The 19030-nt window shown below is 44.4% G+C and overlaps 1 protein-coding gene across 11 annotated transcripts in view; it reads left to right on the top strand.

Annotated features, from left to right (window-relative positions):
- SANBR (SANT and BTB domain regulator of CSR) overlaps positions 1 to 19030 on the top strand; it is a 97221-nt gene that overhangs the window by 36389 nt on the left and 41802 nt on the right. For all 11 annotated transcript variants that reach the window (XM_068232395.1, XM_068232394.1, XM_068232397.1 and 8 more), the window contains 4 exons: positions 3433 to 3619; positions 7956 to 8049; positions 8615 to 8853; positions 13688 to 13746. In XM_068232395.1, coding sequence (XP_068088496.1) covers positions 3433 to 3619; positions 7956 to 8049; positions 8615 to 8853; positions 13688 to 13746 — 579 coding nt within the window. The remainder of the gene's footprint in view (positions 1 to 3432; positions 3620 to 7955; positions 8050 to 8614; positions 8854 to 13687; positions 13747 to 19030) is intronic.

The following is a 19030-nucleotide window of genomic DNA, read 5'->3' as shown; positions in this document are numbered from 1 at the left end:
ATCCCACACAATACACATTTAAAAACACAACTTTGAACTAGTGCTTTAAAGGAAACCTGAGATGAAATAAAAAGCATCCATACATCCCTGGAGCTTCCACCAGGCCCCTTCAGGCCGTTCGTTCCCTCGCAGTCATTCCGAGCTGCCTCGATCCTCCTCTGGCTGTCTAGGTGCACCTCTTATAATATACTCCATACGATCGGCACCATCAAAAATTGTGTCTTTATTTATAGCTCATAAAAACAATTAAAATCCATCTGTGGGTTTGTGCAAAAATGATGACGCAAAGGCGTTTCGGGCCATCGTAGGTCCTTTCTCAAATCATGACCAGCCCACAATGTCCTCTAGTCCATACAAGAGTTCATTTAAAGCCTCAGAGAGGACCACATAGAAAACTGCAAGATTAACATACAGTGGTGTGAAAAACTATTTGCCCCCTTCCTGATTTCTTATTCTTTTGCATGTTCGTCACACTTAAATGTTTCTGCTCATCAAAAACCGTTAACTATTAGTCAAAGATAACCTAATTGGACACAAAATGCAGTTTTAAATGATGGTTTTTATTATTTAGTGAGAAAAAAAAACTCAATCTACATGGCCCTGTGTGAAAAAGTGATTGCCCCCCTTGTTAAAAAATAACTGTGGTTTATCACACCTGAGTTCAATTTCTGTAGTCACCCCCAGGCCTGATTAGTGCCACACCTGTTTCAATCAAGAAATCACTTAAATAGGAACTATCTGACACAGAGAAGTAGACCAAAAGCACCTCAAAAGCTAGACATCATGCCAAGATCCAAAGAAATTAAGGAACAAATGAGAACAAAGTACTGTAATTGAGATATATCAGTCTGGTAAAGGTTATAAAGCCATTTCTAAAGGTTTGGGACTCCAGTGAACCACAGTGAGAGCCATTATCCACAAATGGCAAAAACATGGAACAGTGATGAACCTTCCCAGGAGTGGCTGGCCGACCAAAATTACCCCAAGAGCGCAGAGAAAACTCATCCGAGAGGCCACAAAAGACCCCAGGACAACATCTAAAGAACTGCAGGCCTCACTTGCCTCAATTAAGGTCATTGTTCATGACTCCACCATAAGAAAGAGACTGGGCAAAAACGGTCTGCATGGCAGATATCCAAGGCGCAAACCACTTTTAAGCAAAAAGAACATTGCTCGTCTCAATTTTGCTAAAAAAACATCTCAATGATTGGCAAGACTTTTGGGAAAATACCTTGTGGACCGACGAGACAAAAGTTGAACTTTTTGGAAGATGCGTGTCTCGTTACATCTGGTGTAGAAGTAACACAGCATTTCAGCAAAAGAACATCATACCAAGAGTAAAATGTGGTGGTAGTGTGATGGTCTGGGGTTGTTTTGCTGCTTCAGGACCTGGAAGGCTTGCTGTGATAGATGGAACCATGAATTCTAATCTCTACCAAAAAATCCTGAAGGAGAATGTCCGGCCATCTGTTCGTCAACTCAAGCTGAAGCGATCTTGGGTGCTGCAGCAGGACAGTGACCCAAAACACACCAGCAAATCCACCTCTGAATGGCTGAAGAAAAACAAAATGAAGACTTTGGAGAGGCCTAGTCAAAGTCCTGACCTGAATCCTATTGAGATGTTGTGACATGACCTTAAAAAGGCGGTTCATGCTAGAAAACCCTCAAATAAAGCTGAATTACAACAATTCTGCAAAGATGAGTGGGCCAAAATTCCTCCAGAGCGCTGTAAAAGACTCGTTGCAAGTTATCGCAAACGCTTGATTGCAGTTATTGCTGCTAAGGGTGGCCCAACCAGTTATTAGGTTCAGGGGGCAATTTCTTTTTCACACAGGGCCATGTAGGTTTTGAGTTATTTTTCTCACTAAATAATAAAAACCATCATTTAAAACTGCATTTTGTGTTCAATTATGTGATCTTTGACTAATAGTTAACGGTTTTTGATGAGCAGAAACATTTAAGTGTGACAAACATGCAAAAGAATAAGAAATCAGGAAGGGGGCAAATAGTTTTTCACACCACTGTATATTCATATTCATGTTTCCCAGACATCCAATAGGAAACCACATAGTGATACATTCGAATAAACATCCAAAGTTACTTCTCATATATTGCATCTGATCTCCTAATACTATCATACATTTTACCTACAATGTGGATACTCACCAACTGCCTCACATGTATAAAATACATGTGGAAAAAGCAAGATATACTCAAGGATCATAGTATCCAATCGTAGTATAGCCTACAGCGTCTGCCATAGGACTATGTCCAATCACTGCGAGGACATCCAGTAGACCCACACTCCACATTAGCCAATCGCGTGCGCAGCGGCGGAACTATATACAGAAACTACCACATCTGAATGCGGAAATATATTATGGAAAAAAAATAAAATTGTTATATATATATATATATATATATATATATATAATATATATATATATATATATATATATATATATGTTTGGGGGTTCACGGGAACTACTGTAGAGGTAACAGAAAGTCCAGTTTTATTTTAGCTGAACACAAACAAAATAAGCTTTTCTCCAGCCAAAGGTAAATAATTCCAGCAAACAAAGTAGCTTACTTCAGCTTTTGTAGAGAAACAAAGTCCTTGCTCTCTGAGCAATATTGTAGTCCAGAAAACAGTCCGGTTTTTGGAAATATAGCGGATGAATCCAGCAAGCTGTCCACTCTATCCTCCCAGCGCAGGAGGCCAACACACATCCACCTTGCAGCACACCTGCTGCACTCCTTCACCGCCCGCCCCCTGTTCAGAGCTACAGATATTTTTCTGTCTGGCTGTTTTCAAAACCAGGTATGGACTGGGGTGGAACAGGGAGGCCCGCCCAGTTACCTTCCTTCCCTGTTCCAGAGCTCCGGGCCCTGAAACAGAACATAGCAACCGTTGGTTGCTACACTACCCCGGGCTCATTCCCAGTCCCTACCTGTCCTAAAAGAGCCTAAAATAAGGCGGAATATATCTGCCATCCAGGACCCATCCCTGGAGTCCTGTACAATATATATTTACAATTTTATTTTTTCCAGATTTGGATAACAGTGAATGGTTTGAAATTTGCATGGAGTTTTATTGCTATTTGTGTCACAATTTAATAAAAGCACGTAGGCAAAATAGACTCCAGGAAATAGCCAGTAGTAGAATATCAGTAATATTTACCGCTATTCTACTATTTTACAGTGGTAATTCCGATAAAAAAATATATCTGTAAATGCTACTGATATGTTACTACAGCTAAGCCTAACCTTATTCTCACACAGAACTCTACTCTCTACAATGTGACATACAGACGGATGAGTGATCTAATGTTTGTAGGCACGTTTTGGTGATCACCATGTACTGTATACATCTGTAGACAAGCTTATATGCAGATATTCCAGCATGATTTATTGATCTGTTTATTTGCCCAGTGTGCCAAAAGATATGAAGAGCTAAAGAGCAGTGGGACGTCGCCTGTTGACAATCAATATAACCCACTGCTGGCAACAGGAGGGATTCCTCTGGAAAGCCTGGCTACCTATATTAAGTCTTCCCTGCTGGATTCCACTGAGGACCAGGAGAATGTAACAGCAGGACGAGGCACCACCTCCACTACAGGTAACCCTCTAGCTGTGGTGTCATTTAGTGTTCTGTTTATATGGTTTCTTCTGCACTGCAAGCATCCAGTGTTTCCAGAGATTAATAAGATAAAATGGGGCCCCTAGGCAAGGTAGTAGCTTTTACTCCCCTTTGGGTATTCCAAGATGGGAGAGGCGTCAGGAGGGTGGCAGCTGGACTCCTTGACACCATTAGGCCTTAGGCAACTGCTTAGGTTGCCTTGTTGATGATCCTGCTCTTTTCAGTACTTGGTGTAAGTTGGTTTTTTTAATACTGTATATACAGTATATGTATTGTAGTTCTGACAGGTTTTCTTATGTGCACATATTTTAAAGAGAAACTCCGACCAAGAATTGAACTTTATCCCAATCAGTAGCTGATACCCCCTTTTACATGAGAAATCTATTCCTTTTCACAAACAGGCCATCAGGGGGCGCAGTATAACTGATATTGTGGTGAAACCCCTCCCACAAGAAACTCTGAGGACCGTGGTACTCCTGGCAGTTTCCTGTCTGTGAACCTTGTTGCATTGTGGGAAATAGCTGTTTACAGCTGCTTCCAACTGCCAAAAAAGCATGCAGCAGCTACATCACCTGCCAACAGTAAAAATGTCACCATGTAATAAATGTCAAAATGTAAATCAGGAATTTAAAAGATTTTACAATGGGCAAACACTGACTAAATCATTTATACATAATTATTGTAAAAAATGAAGCACTTTTTTTATTACATTATTTTCACTGGAGTTCCTCTTTAAAACATTGTTATGCATAAAACATTTTCCCACTGACCCATTGCAGATACCAATACAGTTGGATATAACAGAAATCAGTAATCCTTTATATAGTCTTGCACTACTTCAGTCTGTAAAGTCAGGACTGTGGAGTCGGTACAAAAATCATCCAACTCCTCAGTTTATGAAACCTCCGACTCCAGGTACCCAAAATAGCTCAGACTCAGACTCCCCGACTCCTTAGTCTAATACTTACCAGGGCTGTGGATTTGGTACAAAAATTATCCGACTTCTCAGTTTATGAAACCGCCGACTCCAGGTACCCGAAATTACTCCGACTCCACAGCCATGTGTAAAGTATTAACATTGTAAATAATCCAGAGAAATGGCTATGGATCAGTCATGTAAACCATATGTGAAGCCTGATCACCCCACTAGCCTGAATTTGCTAGTAGACTGGGGGACCCTCAGTGTGTAGAGCACCTGTGCTGATGCATGAAACCTTCAAATGTCAAACATAAAGTGAACTTGTGTTCTTCTGTTTGAGGGGAGACTCGAGCCTCAGTCATAAATTGTGCCCGCCCCTTTCTCCCTTACTATTCTACTTCCACTGGCCAGTTGTTGCTATACCACTGTCTCTGGATTACTGGAGCTGCCAGTGGGACCATGGAAGGGAGCAAGAGGATGCCGGGGGACATCAAGGGCTACGGGGGGTCTGGAGGAAGCCCCAGGTAAGTCCAGATTTTCAATTTAGGGCACTGTTCATGAGTCCTGTCGCTAATATCACATGATTAACTATGCTGACAATAGGTCAATGGGAGCAGCTTTATAAAGGAAGGAAAGAGCAGGTGTAATTTACTATGTTCTAAGTCTCCCTCCATAAACAGCTGGACACAGCTTTACTTTAAAGATGCCAGCCATCTTACATGGCAAACTGCCAAATCTGGCCATGAGAGCCATTACATTTGGCTTTCAAGTAGTTTCCTCACTACAGATTATGTTTGGCCCACTCTAGACCACCAGGGAAGCTATATTAAAGGGAAGGTTCAGGGACGCTGTGAAAAAAATAAAAATCCAAATCCACTTACCTGGGGCTTCCTCCAGCCCGTGGCAGGCAGGAGGTGCCCTCGTCGCGGCTCCGCAGGCTCCCGGTCTCCTCCGGTGGCGCGCCCGACCTGGCCAGGCCGGCTGCCAGGTCGGGCTCTTCTGCGCTCCAATGTGCGGCTCACTGGTGCGCGCTGACGTCATCGGACGTCCTCCGGGCTGTACTGCGCAGGCTCAGAACTACTGAGCCTGCACAGAACAGCCCGGAGGACGTCCGATGACGTCAGCGCGCACCAGTGAGCCGCACATTGGAGCGCAGAAGAGCCCGACCTGGCAGCCGGCCTGGCCAGGTCGGGCGCGCCACCGGAGGAGACCGGGAGCCTGCGGAGCCGCGACGAGGGCACCTCCTGCCTGCCACGGGCTGGAGGAAGCCCCAGGTAAGTGGATTTGGATTTTTGTTTTTTTCACAGCGTCCCTGAACCTTCCCTTTAAAGGACAACTGTTGTGAGAGTGATATGGAGGCTGCCATATTTATTTCCTTTTAAACACCAGTTGCTTGGCAGCCCTGTCTGAATCCCATCAGAAACAAGCATGCAGCTAATCTTGTCCGATCTGACAAAAATGTCAGACAGACTTAATCTGCTGCATGCTTGTTCGGGGTCTATGGCTAGAAGTATTAAAGGCAGAGGATCAGCAGCATAGCCAGGTAACTGGTTTTGTTTAAAAGGAAATCAATATGGCAGCCTCCATATACCTCTCACTACAGTTGTCCTTTAAAGCGTATCGAAATGAAAAACTAACTATAACCAGTAACTTGTCTATATATCTTATCTAAAGTTTAGATAGTTTACACAGCAAATCTAGCTGCAAAAGTTTTTAAAAAGTGTGATTATTTATTCTTGTGATACAATGAGCGCAGCCATGTTCTGTTTGTCACAGGCTAAGGGCAGGAGATGCTATCGGAATGCCTGTGTGTAAATTCAGTCCCCTCTCCTCCCCTCTGCTTCTGAAATCTCTGGCTAGTAACACCTCCCCCTCCCCCTGCCCAGACTAAGCTCCCATAAGCCCTTACTACTGTCTGAAAACCTGTGGGCGAGGCTTGTTTAGTTTATAGGGAATTACAGTATTAAAACAAAAACAAAAAAGTATTTGGCTTGAGGAATGCCCTATAAACTATATGAAGGGAACACAATTATGCAATGAGTAAAAGTTTATCTCGGATCCACTTTCAGAGTGAAGCACTAGATTATCAGGGAATCGATGGTGGGTGGGGGTCTGGGCACTAGACACCAGGGAACTTGGGTGGGGGTCTGGGCAGTAGACACCAGGGAACTTGGGGGGGGGGGGGGGGGGTGAGCAACCGCTAGACACCAGGGAACTGAATAGGGGAGGGAGAGAACCCACTGGACACCAGGAAACTGTATAGGAAGGAAGAGCAGCACAAGACACCAAGGAACGGTATACAGGAAGGAGGGAGCCACTACACATCAGGGAACTGTATGGGGGAGGCATTAGACACTAGGTAACTTTATAAGGGAGAGAGGTGGCCACTAGACATTGAGGATGACCCGCAACTTGGTCCCAGTGTTTAATCCGGCCCACTTCGTATTTGAGTTTGACACCCCTGCTTACATCATCAGATTTTGTTTGACATTCTGTGAAGGTTTTCAGACATCTGACTGAATATCGGGTGGTGCCCTGCGGGACCCAGGTAAATAATCAATATCAGTCACTTGCCGATCATTTACTGGATCTAAAGCCCATGTGATAGTGTATGGTGAGCATCAGTTGTACAAGCTTGACAGTGAAAAAGGGAAATATGCAAATCATTTCCCTTTGCATTTAAAAGAGTTCTGTGGCGTGTAAAATAAAACAAACAGTGTCACTTACCAGGGGCTTCTACCGGCCCCTGCAGCTATTAAGTCCCACACCGTCACTGAAGCCTCTGCCGTTCGTCGCTGCCGTTGACCTGCTAATTATTCGTCTAACTAGACGAATAGCTCTGCGGCTCCGCGCGTCCTCGCTCCCACACGCATCATCGGGAGCTTATTGCGCAGGTGTAATATAAAGTTTTCTTGTAAGTAAGCACCCGATGACACACGCAGGAGCGAGGGTGCGGGAGGCCACAGAGCTATTCGTCTAGTTAGACGAATAATTAGCAGGTCACTGGCGACAAACGGCGGAGGCTTCAGTGACTACGTGGGACTTAATAGCTGCATGGGGCTGGTAGTAGCCCCTGGTAAGTGACACTTTTTGTTTTATTTCACACCCCACAGAACCCCTTTAAATTTCATGTAACTTTTTATATGCAGCTTGAAATTTGACCAATCCGAATTGACTTCCTGTCAATTTTCATTGGTTCAAGTTCAAGCTACATAACAATTGCGTGAAATTTGAGTACAAGGAGAAATTATTTGCATCTCGTTGATCATGTCTACTTGACAGGTTTTCTGCTAATGCCATATATAGTGTAATTTCTATTGGGCCTTATTTCAATTCATCACATATTCTTTTTAAAAAAAAGATTGCATAAACCTATTTTTTTTCTTTTTATGTAAGGGAGATCTGGTGCAGCCTCTACAAGAAAATGTTCTGCTGAAAAAGAGAAATCTCCCTCATGTGCCATTGGAGGAAACACTGGCGGAAAGCATGGGTAATGTGGCACATGGCAGAGGGGGTAGGGTGGAGTGAATGGGGCATACTGTGCTTTTTTTAGCATAGTCTATAACCTGTATTATTAGTCTTATTTAAAGGGAACCTTAACTGAGAGGGATATGGATGTTTCTCTTTAAACAATACCAGCTGCCTGGCAGACCTGCTGATCTCTTTGGCTGCAGTAGTGGCTGAATCACACACCTGAAACAAGCATGCAGCTAATCCAGTCTGACTTCAGTCAGAGCACCTGATCTACATGCTTGTTGAGGGGCTGTGGCTAAAAGTATTCGAGACACAGGATCGGCAGGGGAGTCAGGCAACTGGTATTATTTAAAAGGAAAAATCCATATCCTTCTCAGTTTAGGTTCCCTATAAAGCCCAGCTTTGACCAAAACACAGACAGTGGAAAATGGTAATGGGTGTCTCTAAAAGGGGAGGGGAGATCTACACCAGTAAAAACCTGACATATATTCTCACTATTCTCTGATCTGTCCATTCTATCAATCTATGTACAGAGGTAACCAAAATGTATTAAAATTCTCTACCTTTCATTTCCTTCCAAGGCCTAATATGGTTATACATGTATGTGATGAAGCTAAGAACCTGAAGGAAGACTTTGTGTGTCCGCGTGACCTGTTAGTGTCTGAGATGAAGTATTTCGCTGAATATTTAACGACAGACTCCCAGCGGTGGGAGGAAGTGGACATCTCCGTCCATTGTGATGTGCACATCTTTGATTGGCTGATGAAATATGTCAAACGGAATTCAAGCGACGGCGACAAGCAGGACCCCCCAAAACTCGGTCAGTGTTATTTTTCCTGCTTTATTATTGTTTTAGGGGATAAAACACAAGTATTTATTTATTTCCTGTATTTATGTAGGTCCAGCATATAAAGTAGCACTTTATAGAATACACTGACGATTCAGATCAGTCACTGAAAAAGCGAAATAATTAATGCCCTTAAAGTGAATGTTTACCGTTTTAAAAAAAAAAGTGAGATACTCACCTAAGGAGAGGGAAGGCTCGGTCCTAATGAACCTTCCCTCTCCTCTCCCGGTGCCCAGTCCCGCGCAGGATCCCCGTGGCAGTATTCGACCAGTTCGGTCAAATACTGACACTTCCGCAGCCGAAGGGATGTTTCGGAAGCCTTCGGGAGCACTTGGGCTCCCGAGGACAGGGCCGCTCCATAGTACGCATGCGCGAGCGCCCTCTATGACGCACTCGCGCGTATGTAGTATGGAGCGGCCCGTCTTCGGAAGCCCGAGTGCTCCCGAAGACCTCTGAAGTCCCTGTGGCGGCGGACGCGAACGGGGGAGCCAGCGCAGCACCGAGGGCACCGGGAGAGGAGAAGGAAGGCTCATTAGGACCGAGCCTTCCCGCTCCTTAGGTGAGTATCTGACTTTTTTTTATTTTTATAGCGGTACCCATTGGCTTTAAAATAATGTAAGGTCAATATGCAGAAATGCCATTATGTTTTTGATATGTGAGAAGACACAAGAGCCCCCAGAGAAACTCTTGTAAACATGAGAAGAACGTACAAACTTCATGCTTAACGGCCCTCATTCAGTTCATTTTTTTCAAGTTTGCTCCTTGGAGATTTTCCATCTTTTATGTTTAAAAATAACCTTTCAGCACTGTGCAATTGAAAAAGTACCAAAAAGTAGGTGAGAAAGTACTGTCAACATTTTTCGAGTATTTTCTTGCCTGCTTGGCTTAAAGCAGCAGGGACAGCTATACTATCCCAGGGAAAAAAAAAACAGAAAAATGCTTGTTCCTCTTACATAAACATCCGTGTTCTCTCCAGAATTTTTTTTCCAGCCGTGTGGCATGAAAAAGTAGCCGGGTGGGACATTTAGCATGTGGTGCGTTCAACGTCACACATGCGCTATATGCTGGCAGTGTTTGAGGTGATAATGGAGGAAGAAGATGGATGGGCAGCGCATGATGGGCGACACAGGGCCAGTAATGTCTAAATGCACATTTATACACTAGTGGGAACAGCACTGGGGGTTTCATCACTTTCGTTGCTCGTCCAAATGTATTGCTCGCTGTTCCCTCCGTGCACCCGTATGATGGTCGACATCTTGCAGCATGTCCGAGCGATATATGCGACCAATTTTGGCCTGAAAATTGGTCGCAGTGTTGTTCGGGCATGCACTTGGTGGCACCGATTGTCATCCAATTTGAGTAGAATAATCAAATCCGATGGTCAGTCGGCCTCCAAGTCGCCTGATGTATGGCTTCCTTTACTCTACTCTTTTACTCTACATAGGCTCAAATGTCCCTGCTCATGATTATTGAATTTCACATGACTTCTTTCATATGGATGTTATGAGGACTGTATTGCAGATAGTGTGCGGAGGATACACACACACACACACACACACACACCTGCTAATGATCATATATGGCCCCTGCACACCACATGCAATAACATGCATGTCAAATGCAATAACCAATACACAGCATATCACACCACGTGCGCATAAACTTGCTTAGCATCTTCACAGGCTCCAGTGTGTCTTTGCTCATAATTATTGCATTTGACATGACTGTTAATTCACACTGATGGCACATTGCAGAGGGAGGCTATCGCAGGGTATTGCAGATAGTGTCCAGGGGCTATATTAACAGCCATGTGAAATGCAATAATTATGAGCAGGCATTTCACACCACCAATGCGTACATACATGGCCGGATTACCGACCAGGCAACAAAAGCAGTCGCTTGGGGCCCTTATTCAGGGTCAAAGGGGCCCCATCAGCACATAAACCAGCCCTCGCCAACCTGTCAGCGGTGGCTGGATGGTGTAATGGTTAAAGGGACTCTGAGCAGTGCAGTAACTATGGAAAGATGCATATCATTTTAAAGCTCTCTTTCTCCTCTTTCCAATGATATATAAACAGAAGCCCTATGCCTTTTAGTTTTCGCTATTTTCGCGATCGAAATCGCTGCCACAGGACGACTTTTCTCCAAAGTCGGCAGCTCGATTCAGCACAATGCAATGAAATATAAGGAACCCAGGGGGATATAATTACAAAAATCATGCTGGTAGGTGTGAGGATGTAATTAATTAGTTGTGGGTATGCTTAAAGGCATACCCACAGGCACTGCTCGGAGTCCCTTTAAGGGCTCTGCCTCTGACACAGGAGACCAGGGTTGGAATCTCGGCTCTGCCTGTTCAGTAAGCCAGCACCTATTCAGTAGGAGACCTTAGGCAAGTCTTTCTAACACTGCTACTGCCTATAGGGTGCGTCCTAGTGGCTGCAGCTCTGGCGCTTTGAGTCCGCCAGGAGAAAAACGTGATATAAATGTTATTTGTCTCGTCTTGTCAAATGATGCCGTGTGCTGCTGATTGTCTTCAGAGCCAGGCTCTCCTCCTAGGTCCCCCTCCTGCTACTGTGCGCTCTGCCGCTGCCCACTCCTCCCTCCCTTCCCACAGAGAACCACAGCTGCAGGAGGAATGATAGCAGCAGATGGCAAACGCTCACTCACCTATCCATGATCCAAGCGATAGAGATCCTGTCATCTGAAACCCATCTGTCTCTTCTACAGTGCAGCCGCTCGCTCTGAACTTCCTGATTCTCAGATCAGGTAGGAAGTAGTAATAGTAGTAGTAACAGAGCGGCAGCACTCTAGAGGAGACAGATGGGCTCCGGATGACGGGACCTCTATTGCTTGGATCGCAATAGGTGATTGTGAGTCATCTGGTGCTGTCACTCTCCCCCGCTGTGGCTGCCTTCTCTGCTGGATTATCGTATTTACTGGGATGGAGACTGCATGGTGGCTGTCTAGATTGGGAGGAAATCGGGTTGTTCTGTGGTGTGGGTGGTTATGTAATTCTGTCTGGGGAACGGCTTCCGGTTTGGCGGTGTCCAGAGCTTTCTGCTATTGCCAGGCTGGAGATGCAGGGGGAAAGTGCTGCTGATGTGATATCTGGCGCCCTCATCACAGGGGTGCCCCAGCCCCTGAGTGCAAATGTCCCAGCCATTCATCTCTCACTCTGCATTTTGCCGCTGCTATTCCTGCATTGTGCACCCACAGAGGAAAGCGGGCTGTTGCCCATAGCAACCAGTAGCTCGGCTGCCCCGGTGTGTGCGGCATGTTGCTGTGCAGCTGCATCTTCTGATTCTATTACGACATGATGGGGGGGCCCAAATCAGTTACTTTGCTTAGGGCCCCATTTAGCCTTAATCCGGCTCTGCGTACATACTATACTCATTGACATTTAAAACAACCGTACTAAACGAATCTGGAAGCCATACTGGTAGCCCTGCTATGCAAGACTGCAAAAGCTGTAAGATTTTATGTGTGAGAGCTGAGACATATGTAACCTGACCTGACTATGCTGATGGCTTAAGTATGTCTATCCCAGCAATCAAACAGCAGATCGTCAGCCTGGCTCTTCTCAGCCAATTTTGACTTTTGTCAGGTCTCCTGTCCAGCCAATCTGACAGGAGACAGCAACTTCAGGGAGGGCCGTGACTGGCTGGCCATACATTTTCAGGAAGCGCACAGGTCATTGAGAACGGACTCACCAAGTCACGTCTGTGCCGTCCTGCTTCTCACCCCCCCTACTCCATTGACTCTGCCTGACCTGGCATATTTTAGCCGCACAGGCTCCAGTGACCCTGCTCTAAGATCGGGTAGGCAAACTGCACGTACCTCGTTCCTGGAGGATTGCCTATTACCATGCTGGCCAATGACTGTAGGAGCCCGCCAGGAAGTGGGAAAACTCATACACAGATAAGCTTTCAACAGCGCTGGCTTCTCTATTTTACAAGAGAGGCTGGCGCGTGTTGGCAGCTGGGCGAGGGCTTTCTTCAAGTGGGCAGGCCGCCCAGCTATTTGATGCTGGGGAGAACACTGAACATGTGTATTGAACTGTCCAACATTTTGATATCGGTGAATTTTATATAGTACATAAAGATAAGTGTTCCAGGAATTTTCCATCTTTATTGTCTCTGACTGAAGCCTGGTGTAATTTCCTCCCTTGTACTTTTTTTTCCCTCCTAGAAACTGCACTGTCATGTAGCTTGCTTTGTAAGCACCTGAACACAGCATAGATTGTATTTCAGCAGCTTCTGCAGAGTGGTGAAGTGTGTTTCCTTTCTCAGTCTCCTGTCACACTGAACTGCCCTCAGCCAATCCAGTGTGGAGTAGGAATGTCGGAGGGGAGATGAGCTTCCTTCTCCCCAGCAATGTACCAGGAAAAAGTCAGGTTGACTGAGATAAGATTCATTACAGCAGAAATATTTATGATTATAGTGGAATGCTTGCAATGCAGGATCAGGATACATAACAAACAGTGGGTAAATGGAATTTGATTTTGTGGCTGACAATCAGATGTGAAAATATCGCTAAGGAGAAAAAGCGAATTAGACCAGGGACATATCTAGGCTGCAAGGAGATGTAATTCAAGGGTGGTAATCACTTGGGCACCTCACTGCTTCCCACCCCAGTGCGAACGTCTTTTGGATTTTTGTTTTCTGGATCTGGGATGCTGCTGGGCTCCATAGCAGAGGCAAGATGTGGTATGGGTATGGTTTTTGCTAAGTTGAACTGTTTTTTTTTATTTTATTGTGATTGAATTTATCTGTAATATAGTATCCAAAATAAGGCATCTTTCTTTCAGAGCCTGGAAATGTTATCTCAATACTGATCTCATCTGAGTTTTTGAAGATGGATTCATTGGTAAGTAAATTATATCAGATTACATGTTAGGTGTGCATAATAATAATACCAGTTCCAACATATATGCCTATGTTTGGAGGCCATCACTGGAACTGCTTAAAGGGATACTGTAGGGGGTCGGGGGAAAATGAGTTGAACTTACCCAGGGCTTCTAATGGCCCCCCGCAGACATCCTGTACCCACGGAGCCACTCACCAATGCTCCGGCCCCGCCTCCGGTTCACTTCTGGAATTTCAGTATTTAAAGTCTGAAAACCACTGCGCCTGCGCAGCTGCATCCTCGCTCCCGCTGATGTCACCAGAAGAGTATTGCACAAGGCCAGTCTGGTCTTTGGTCTGCGCAGTATGCTCCTGGTGCCATCAGCGGGAGTGAGGACACGGCAATGCAGGCGCAGTGGTTTTCTGACTTTAAAGTCAGAAATTCCAGAAGTGAACTGGAGGCGGGGCCGGAGCATCGGTGAGTGGCTGCGCGGGCACAGGATGTCTGCGGGGGACCATTAGAAGCCCCGGGTAACTTCAACTCATTTTCCCCCGACCCCCCCCCCCCCCCCTACAGTATACCTTTAAAGGGAACCTGTAGTGAGAAAAATTCAGAGCCTACTATACGGGCCCTTTTCCACCATCAGATTTTTTCCATTAACCTCCAGGACAGGTCCACCATGAGAACGACAGGCTCCTCCCAGGAACAGGAAACGTCCAGATAGAGTACTCTATAAATCTTTGTCCAACCCCTTGATCCTCCGCAGTTGACGTTTCCTGTTCCAAGGAACAAGGAGTGCTCTAGTCGCTCGCCGGTCCGTCAGACCAGGTGTGTTTGGGACCCGGTTGGCGGCGAATGGTGGACCTACCTAGAGAGGTATTTGGGTCTAGTAAGGAGAAGCGAGGTGTACCTTCTCCTGTGGCTGTCCTGGCTGCCCGAGTTGCAGGTGGATCCGGAGGACACGCGCGGTGTCCATGATTCCCCTAGAGCGGAGGCTAATGGCGCACCGGAAGTGACGTGGGAAGTCTAGCAGGCCTCCGGAGGGAAGGTGGCTGATTGCCCTCAATGGCGGCGTCCTTGTGACGTACTTCCGCCCTTACGCGGCGTCACTTCCGGTGGCGCGGGGAAGAGACGCCGGAAGCCCGCATGGTTCGGCATTTCGTGTCATGAACGGAGCGGGAGGGACGCTAAGCAGGAGCCAGGAAAGGTGAGAGTGGCGGAGGCTTGGGGACCTATATGGTATGAGCCGTACGCCTTATGCCGCGTCTGTACGGAGGTCTGTTACTTATTATCTGACTGTGCAGTATAATATAAAGCCGGCTTAGCGTCTGATCTGAGGTCTGTATAAACTTATGCATATAGCTGGAGATATATGTTTTGCAGATATTCAGTTGTGATATTGCTGGGTCATATGTTGTGTGTGTGTGTGTGTGTGTGTATATATATATATATATGTATATATATCACCCAATATACAGAACACCAACACCAGTTTAGCTGCACTCATAAGAGAGAACCATTTATTGCTCGAAAATATGCTTCACTGTTGAAAATTTGAGCAAAAGAACCCCCAATAAATATAGGGTATAAGTTGCATAAATCTAAAAATGACAAGATCCAATTGGGGCCCCAATACATCTACCAGAGAGAAACCACACTCACATCTCCCACTCATAAATATGCAATGTAATGCTGAGGCAATGTCCCAATAAGGTTTACTTGTCATAATAATGATAAAAGGCAGCATACGACTTGGTAGATAAAAATCACTTAAGGGCAGCTGCACCACGTACCAAACAGCATGATTGCAAACTGTATGTGTGATCATCAGTCCTTGCCACACTAATCCTTATCCAGTTAGCTGATAGCAGTAATGCCCTTCCAGACAGTTCACATAGAAGGTTGCTGAAATGCAATATGTATTTCCCTCAGCACTTCATATAAGTATGCAGACTACTGCCTATTTCCACTTATCTGTATACGGTGCGCTGCTGCCATAAGATGTAGTAAGCAGAGGATAATTGCCACGTGGGAACTGCCCAAACATTCAGATCATCCAGGATGCACACCAGCAGCGGCCATCGCTAATGCATTTCACCCCTCCCTTGGGGCTTCTTCAGAGCGTGCCAACATAGGGACCAACATAGGATCAGTGTACAGGCAATATGTGTATATGTGGTATCATCCCCTGTCTAATATATATAGGGGGATTACATAGATGGCCTCAAATAAATCATATGTATATGATATTTCTATACATGTTCTTATCCATCTGGGCTCAGGGTTACTTATCACTCTTTGACAGATGCGCACCAGGGTGTTCTTTCTTTAGGTTTAGAAAGAAAAATGACACTATATTTTTTTGTTTGTATTGTTATAGGGCACAGAGTCTACTGACCCAGCAAGGCCAAGAAGGTGGTGCCCGCTCTGTGATACAAAAATGGCCCATACTTATAATAAGCAGTTTTGTCAAACCGGTTTAAGTAAAGTTAATGTAGGAACATTCAGGGGACTTAAAGGAAGAATTAATGTCAGCCGTAAAAATTGAGAGGGCTGAGACAATTAAGTCATTAAGGGAAGTATTTGCTTCTGCTATCATCCCAGCAACAGAAGCAGTAATCCCTGGTACTAGTACGACCAGGCCGGCCGTAGATATACCAAATACAGAGGGTGAAGAGGAGGATAATGATGAGTCAGACTCTTCTTCTAAAAGTATGGACAGCCAGACTGTAATCAGAAAATCTCCTGGTTTAGATTCCAGCTGATGAGACTGAGCAGCTTATCTGGGCTATTAATAAAACTCTAAATATTGAATCTAAGAAATCAGAATTATCGATGCACAATAGATTGTATCAGGGAATGGAACCAAAAGAATCTTTGACTTTCCCATACATAAGATCTACAACATCTCACAGGTTAATATAGACAATGAATTAGCCTTTGAGGATCCGGGATACCTGAAGGATCCACAAGATAAGAAGGTGGAGTTTGCCCTTAAAAAAGGCCTGGACTGCAGCAGGGGCAAATTTTCAACCAGCAGCAGCCACAACATACGTAGCAAGGGGAGACCTGGGGCTATTAATAGAGAGGGAACGAAAAAGAGTTTTCTTTTTCGAAACCAAAATAGTCAAGAAAAGAATTGACGCCAGAGAAAGATTTGGGGGTCGTCTATCGGAATTCTATTCCCAGTGGAGGAAAATAAGCAAAAACGATTTCTTCCACAATTTTATAAACTAGGGGTACAAAATTCAGTTTCAGTCCCTTCCAGCAAGAAAATTATTGCTGCTACTCTTCCAAAAGGACAGAGAGAAAAGCCAGCATCATAAAATCAATGTTAGACGAGAACATCGTCGGACCGGTTCCGGGCAGTCAGATCACTGGCTATCAGGGATTTTATTCGACGGTTTTCTGGTAAGAAAGCTGACGAGAAAATTCAGGTTAATTCTAATCTTAAAAGCTTAAACACCTTTTGTGTCTTATCAAAGATTCAGGATGGAATCAATATTCTCTGTGAGAAACTTGTTAACCACAAACTGCATGATGATAAACATAGATTTGAGGGACGCAGATTGGCACATTCCAATAAGAGCGTTGTCTCAGAAGTTCCTGAGATTTGCGGTAAGGGAAAAGAAGACGATTCAACATTTTTAGTTTACTGTCCTGCCCTTCGGAATATCATCAGCACCGAGGATCTTCTCAAAAGTAATGGCGGAAGTGATAAAGTATTTACATGCAGAGGGAATTCTCATAATTCCATATCCAGACGATCTCCTTGTAGTGGCGGAGTCATACCAAAAGGCAGAGAGAAATACAAGGAAAGTACTAGATCAGTTACAGACCCTCGGATGGATAGTAAACTGAGACAAGTTGGTCCTACAACCAACGTCAAAGATTCAGTTTCTAGGAGTCATAATAAATTCAGAAACAGAAAGAATGTACTTAACAAGCGAAAAGATAAAAAGATTAAAGAAAATAATACAAGCCGGGTTTAGATTTCAGAAGATGTCTTAGATGCTATTTAGAAAGGGATAAAACGGTGTATAGAGGAATCCTATAAGATTACAGGGGATACGGTATTATATACAGTTAGAGCTCATTCAGCTAGAGCAGCGGCCACTTCATGGGCTTACAGAGCGAGTGCTACGCCGGAAGAGCTCTGCAGAGCAGCTACGTGGTCAAGTCTAAGTACCTTCTCTAGACACTATAGAGTGAACCTGATGTCTGCAGGACAGCAATCATTTGGGAGAAAAGTCCTGCAGGCAGTCGGCCCACCCTAATTGGGTAAGATTCTTGCTCATCTTCTCATGGTGGACCTGTCCTGGAGGTTAATGGAAAAACCAATGTTAGTTACCTGGTAACATCCTTTTTAGTAACCTCCAGGACAGGTCCGTAACCCACCCGAGTAAAGGATTTATATGAGTATATATTATATATATATATATATATATATATATATATATATATATATATATATATGTGTATATAAGTACAAGAAAAGTATATGTATATGCAGTATAAATATTAAAACCCCTTTGTTTTTAGGAACAGTACTTGGAATTGACTGAGGATCAAGGGGTTGGACAAAGATTTATAGAGTACTCTATCTGGACGTTTCCTGTTCCTGGGAGGAGCCTGTCGTTCTCATGGTGGACCTGTCCTGGAGGTTACTAAAAAGGATGTTACCAGGTAACTAACATTGGTTTCCAATCGATTGCAGATCGCAGAATGCTAGATACAGTCAAACCAAAAAAAAAAAAAAAAGCTGGTTGCATTTAATATGCTGTAAATAATGTTTTAGAGCAAACATGAAATGCTAGGTTATATTCCGCTTTAATTTGCCAGCGCTTGTGTAGCCATTACCGTTTTTAATTCTGATTGGTCCTTTCAATTAATTTTCATTTTGTTACAGTGTGCTGTAATGTAAAAACGATTGCAAAATCGCTCTGTGTAGGTTTTGACGAGCGATTATGCCAGTGTTTTTATACTTTACATTGCAGAAACGCTAACGCTAATTGCGAACGCTCAAAAATGCTGCATGTCCTGAGTTTTGCAATTTGGTAATCGCAATCGCTCCAGTGGAATTTGGCCCATCCACTAACATTAGCTGAGTGTTTAGGGAAATCGCTCTAGTGGGTTCCAGCCCTGAGATTGCATTGCAATATTTTTGGCAAAATATAGCACAAATGATCACCCCACAGTGGGAGTGTTTAGGAATTGAATGGTCCTTTAGAAAATGACCTTTCTCCTGATCCTGGAGTACCAGAATAGCGTAAACCTGACACTTTTTCTTCTCTACCACAAATAA

Source organism: Hyperolius riggenbachi, chromosome 4 (genome assembly GCF_040937935.1).
Source record: "Hyperolius riggenbachi isolate aHypRig1 chromosome 4, aHypRig1.pri, whole genome shotgun sequence".
Taxonomy (NCBI): domain Eukaryota; kingdom Metazoa; phylum Chordata; class Amphibia; order Anura; family Hyperoliidae; genus Hyperolius; species Hyperolius riggenbachi.
The sequence above is the reverse complement of the archived record's forward strand: the minus strand, read 5'-3'. Positions and strand labels throughout refer to the sequence as shown.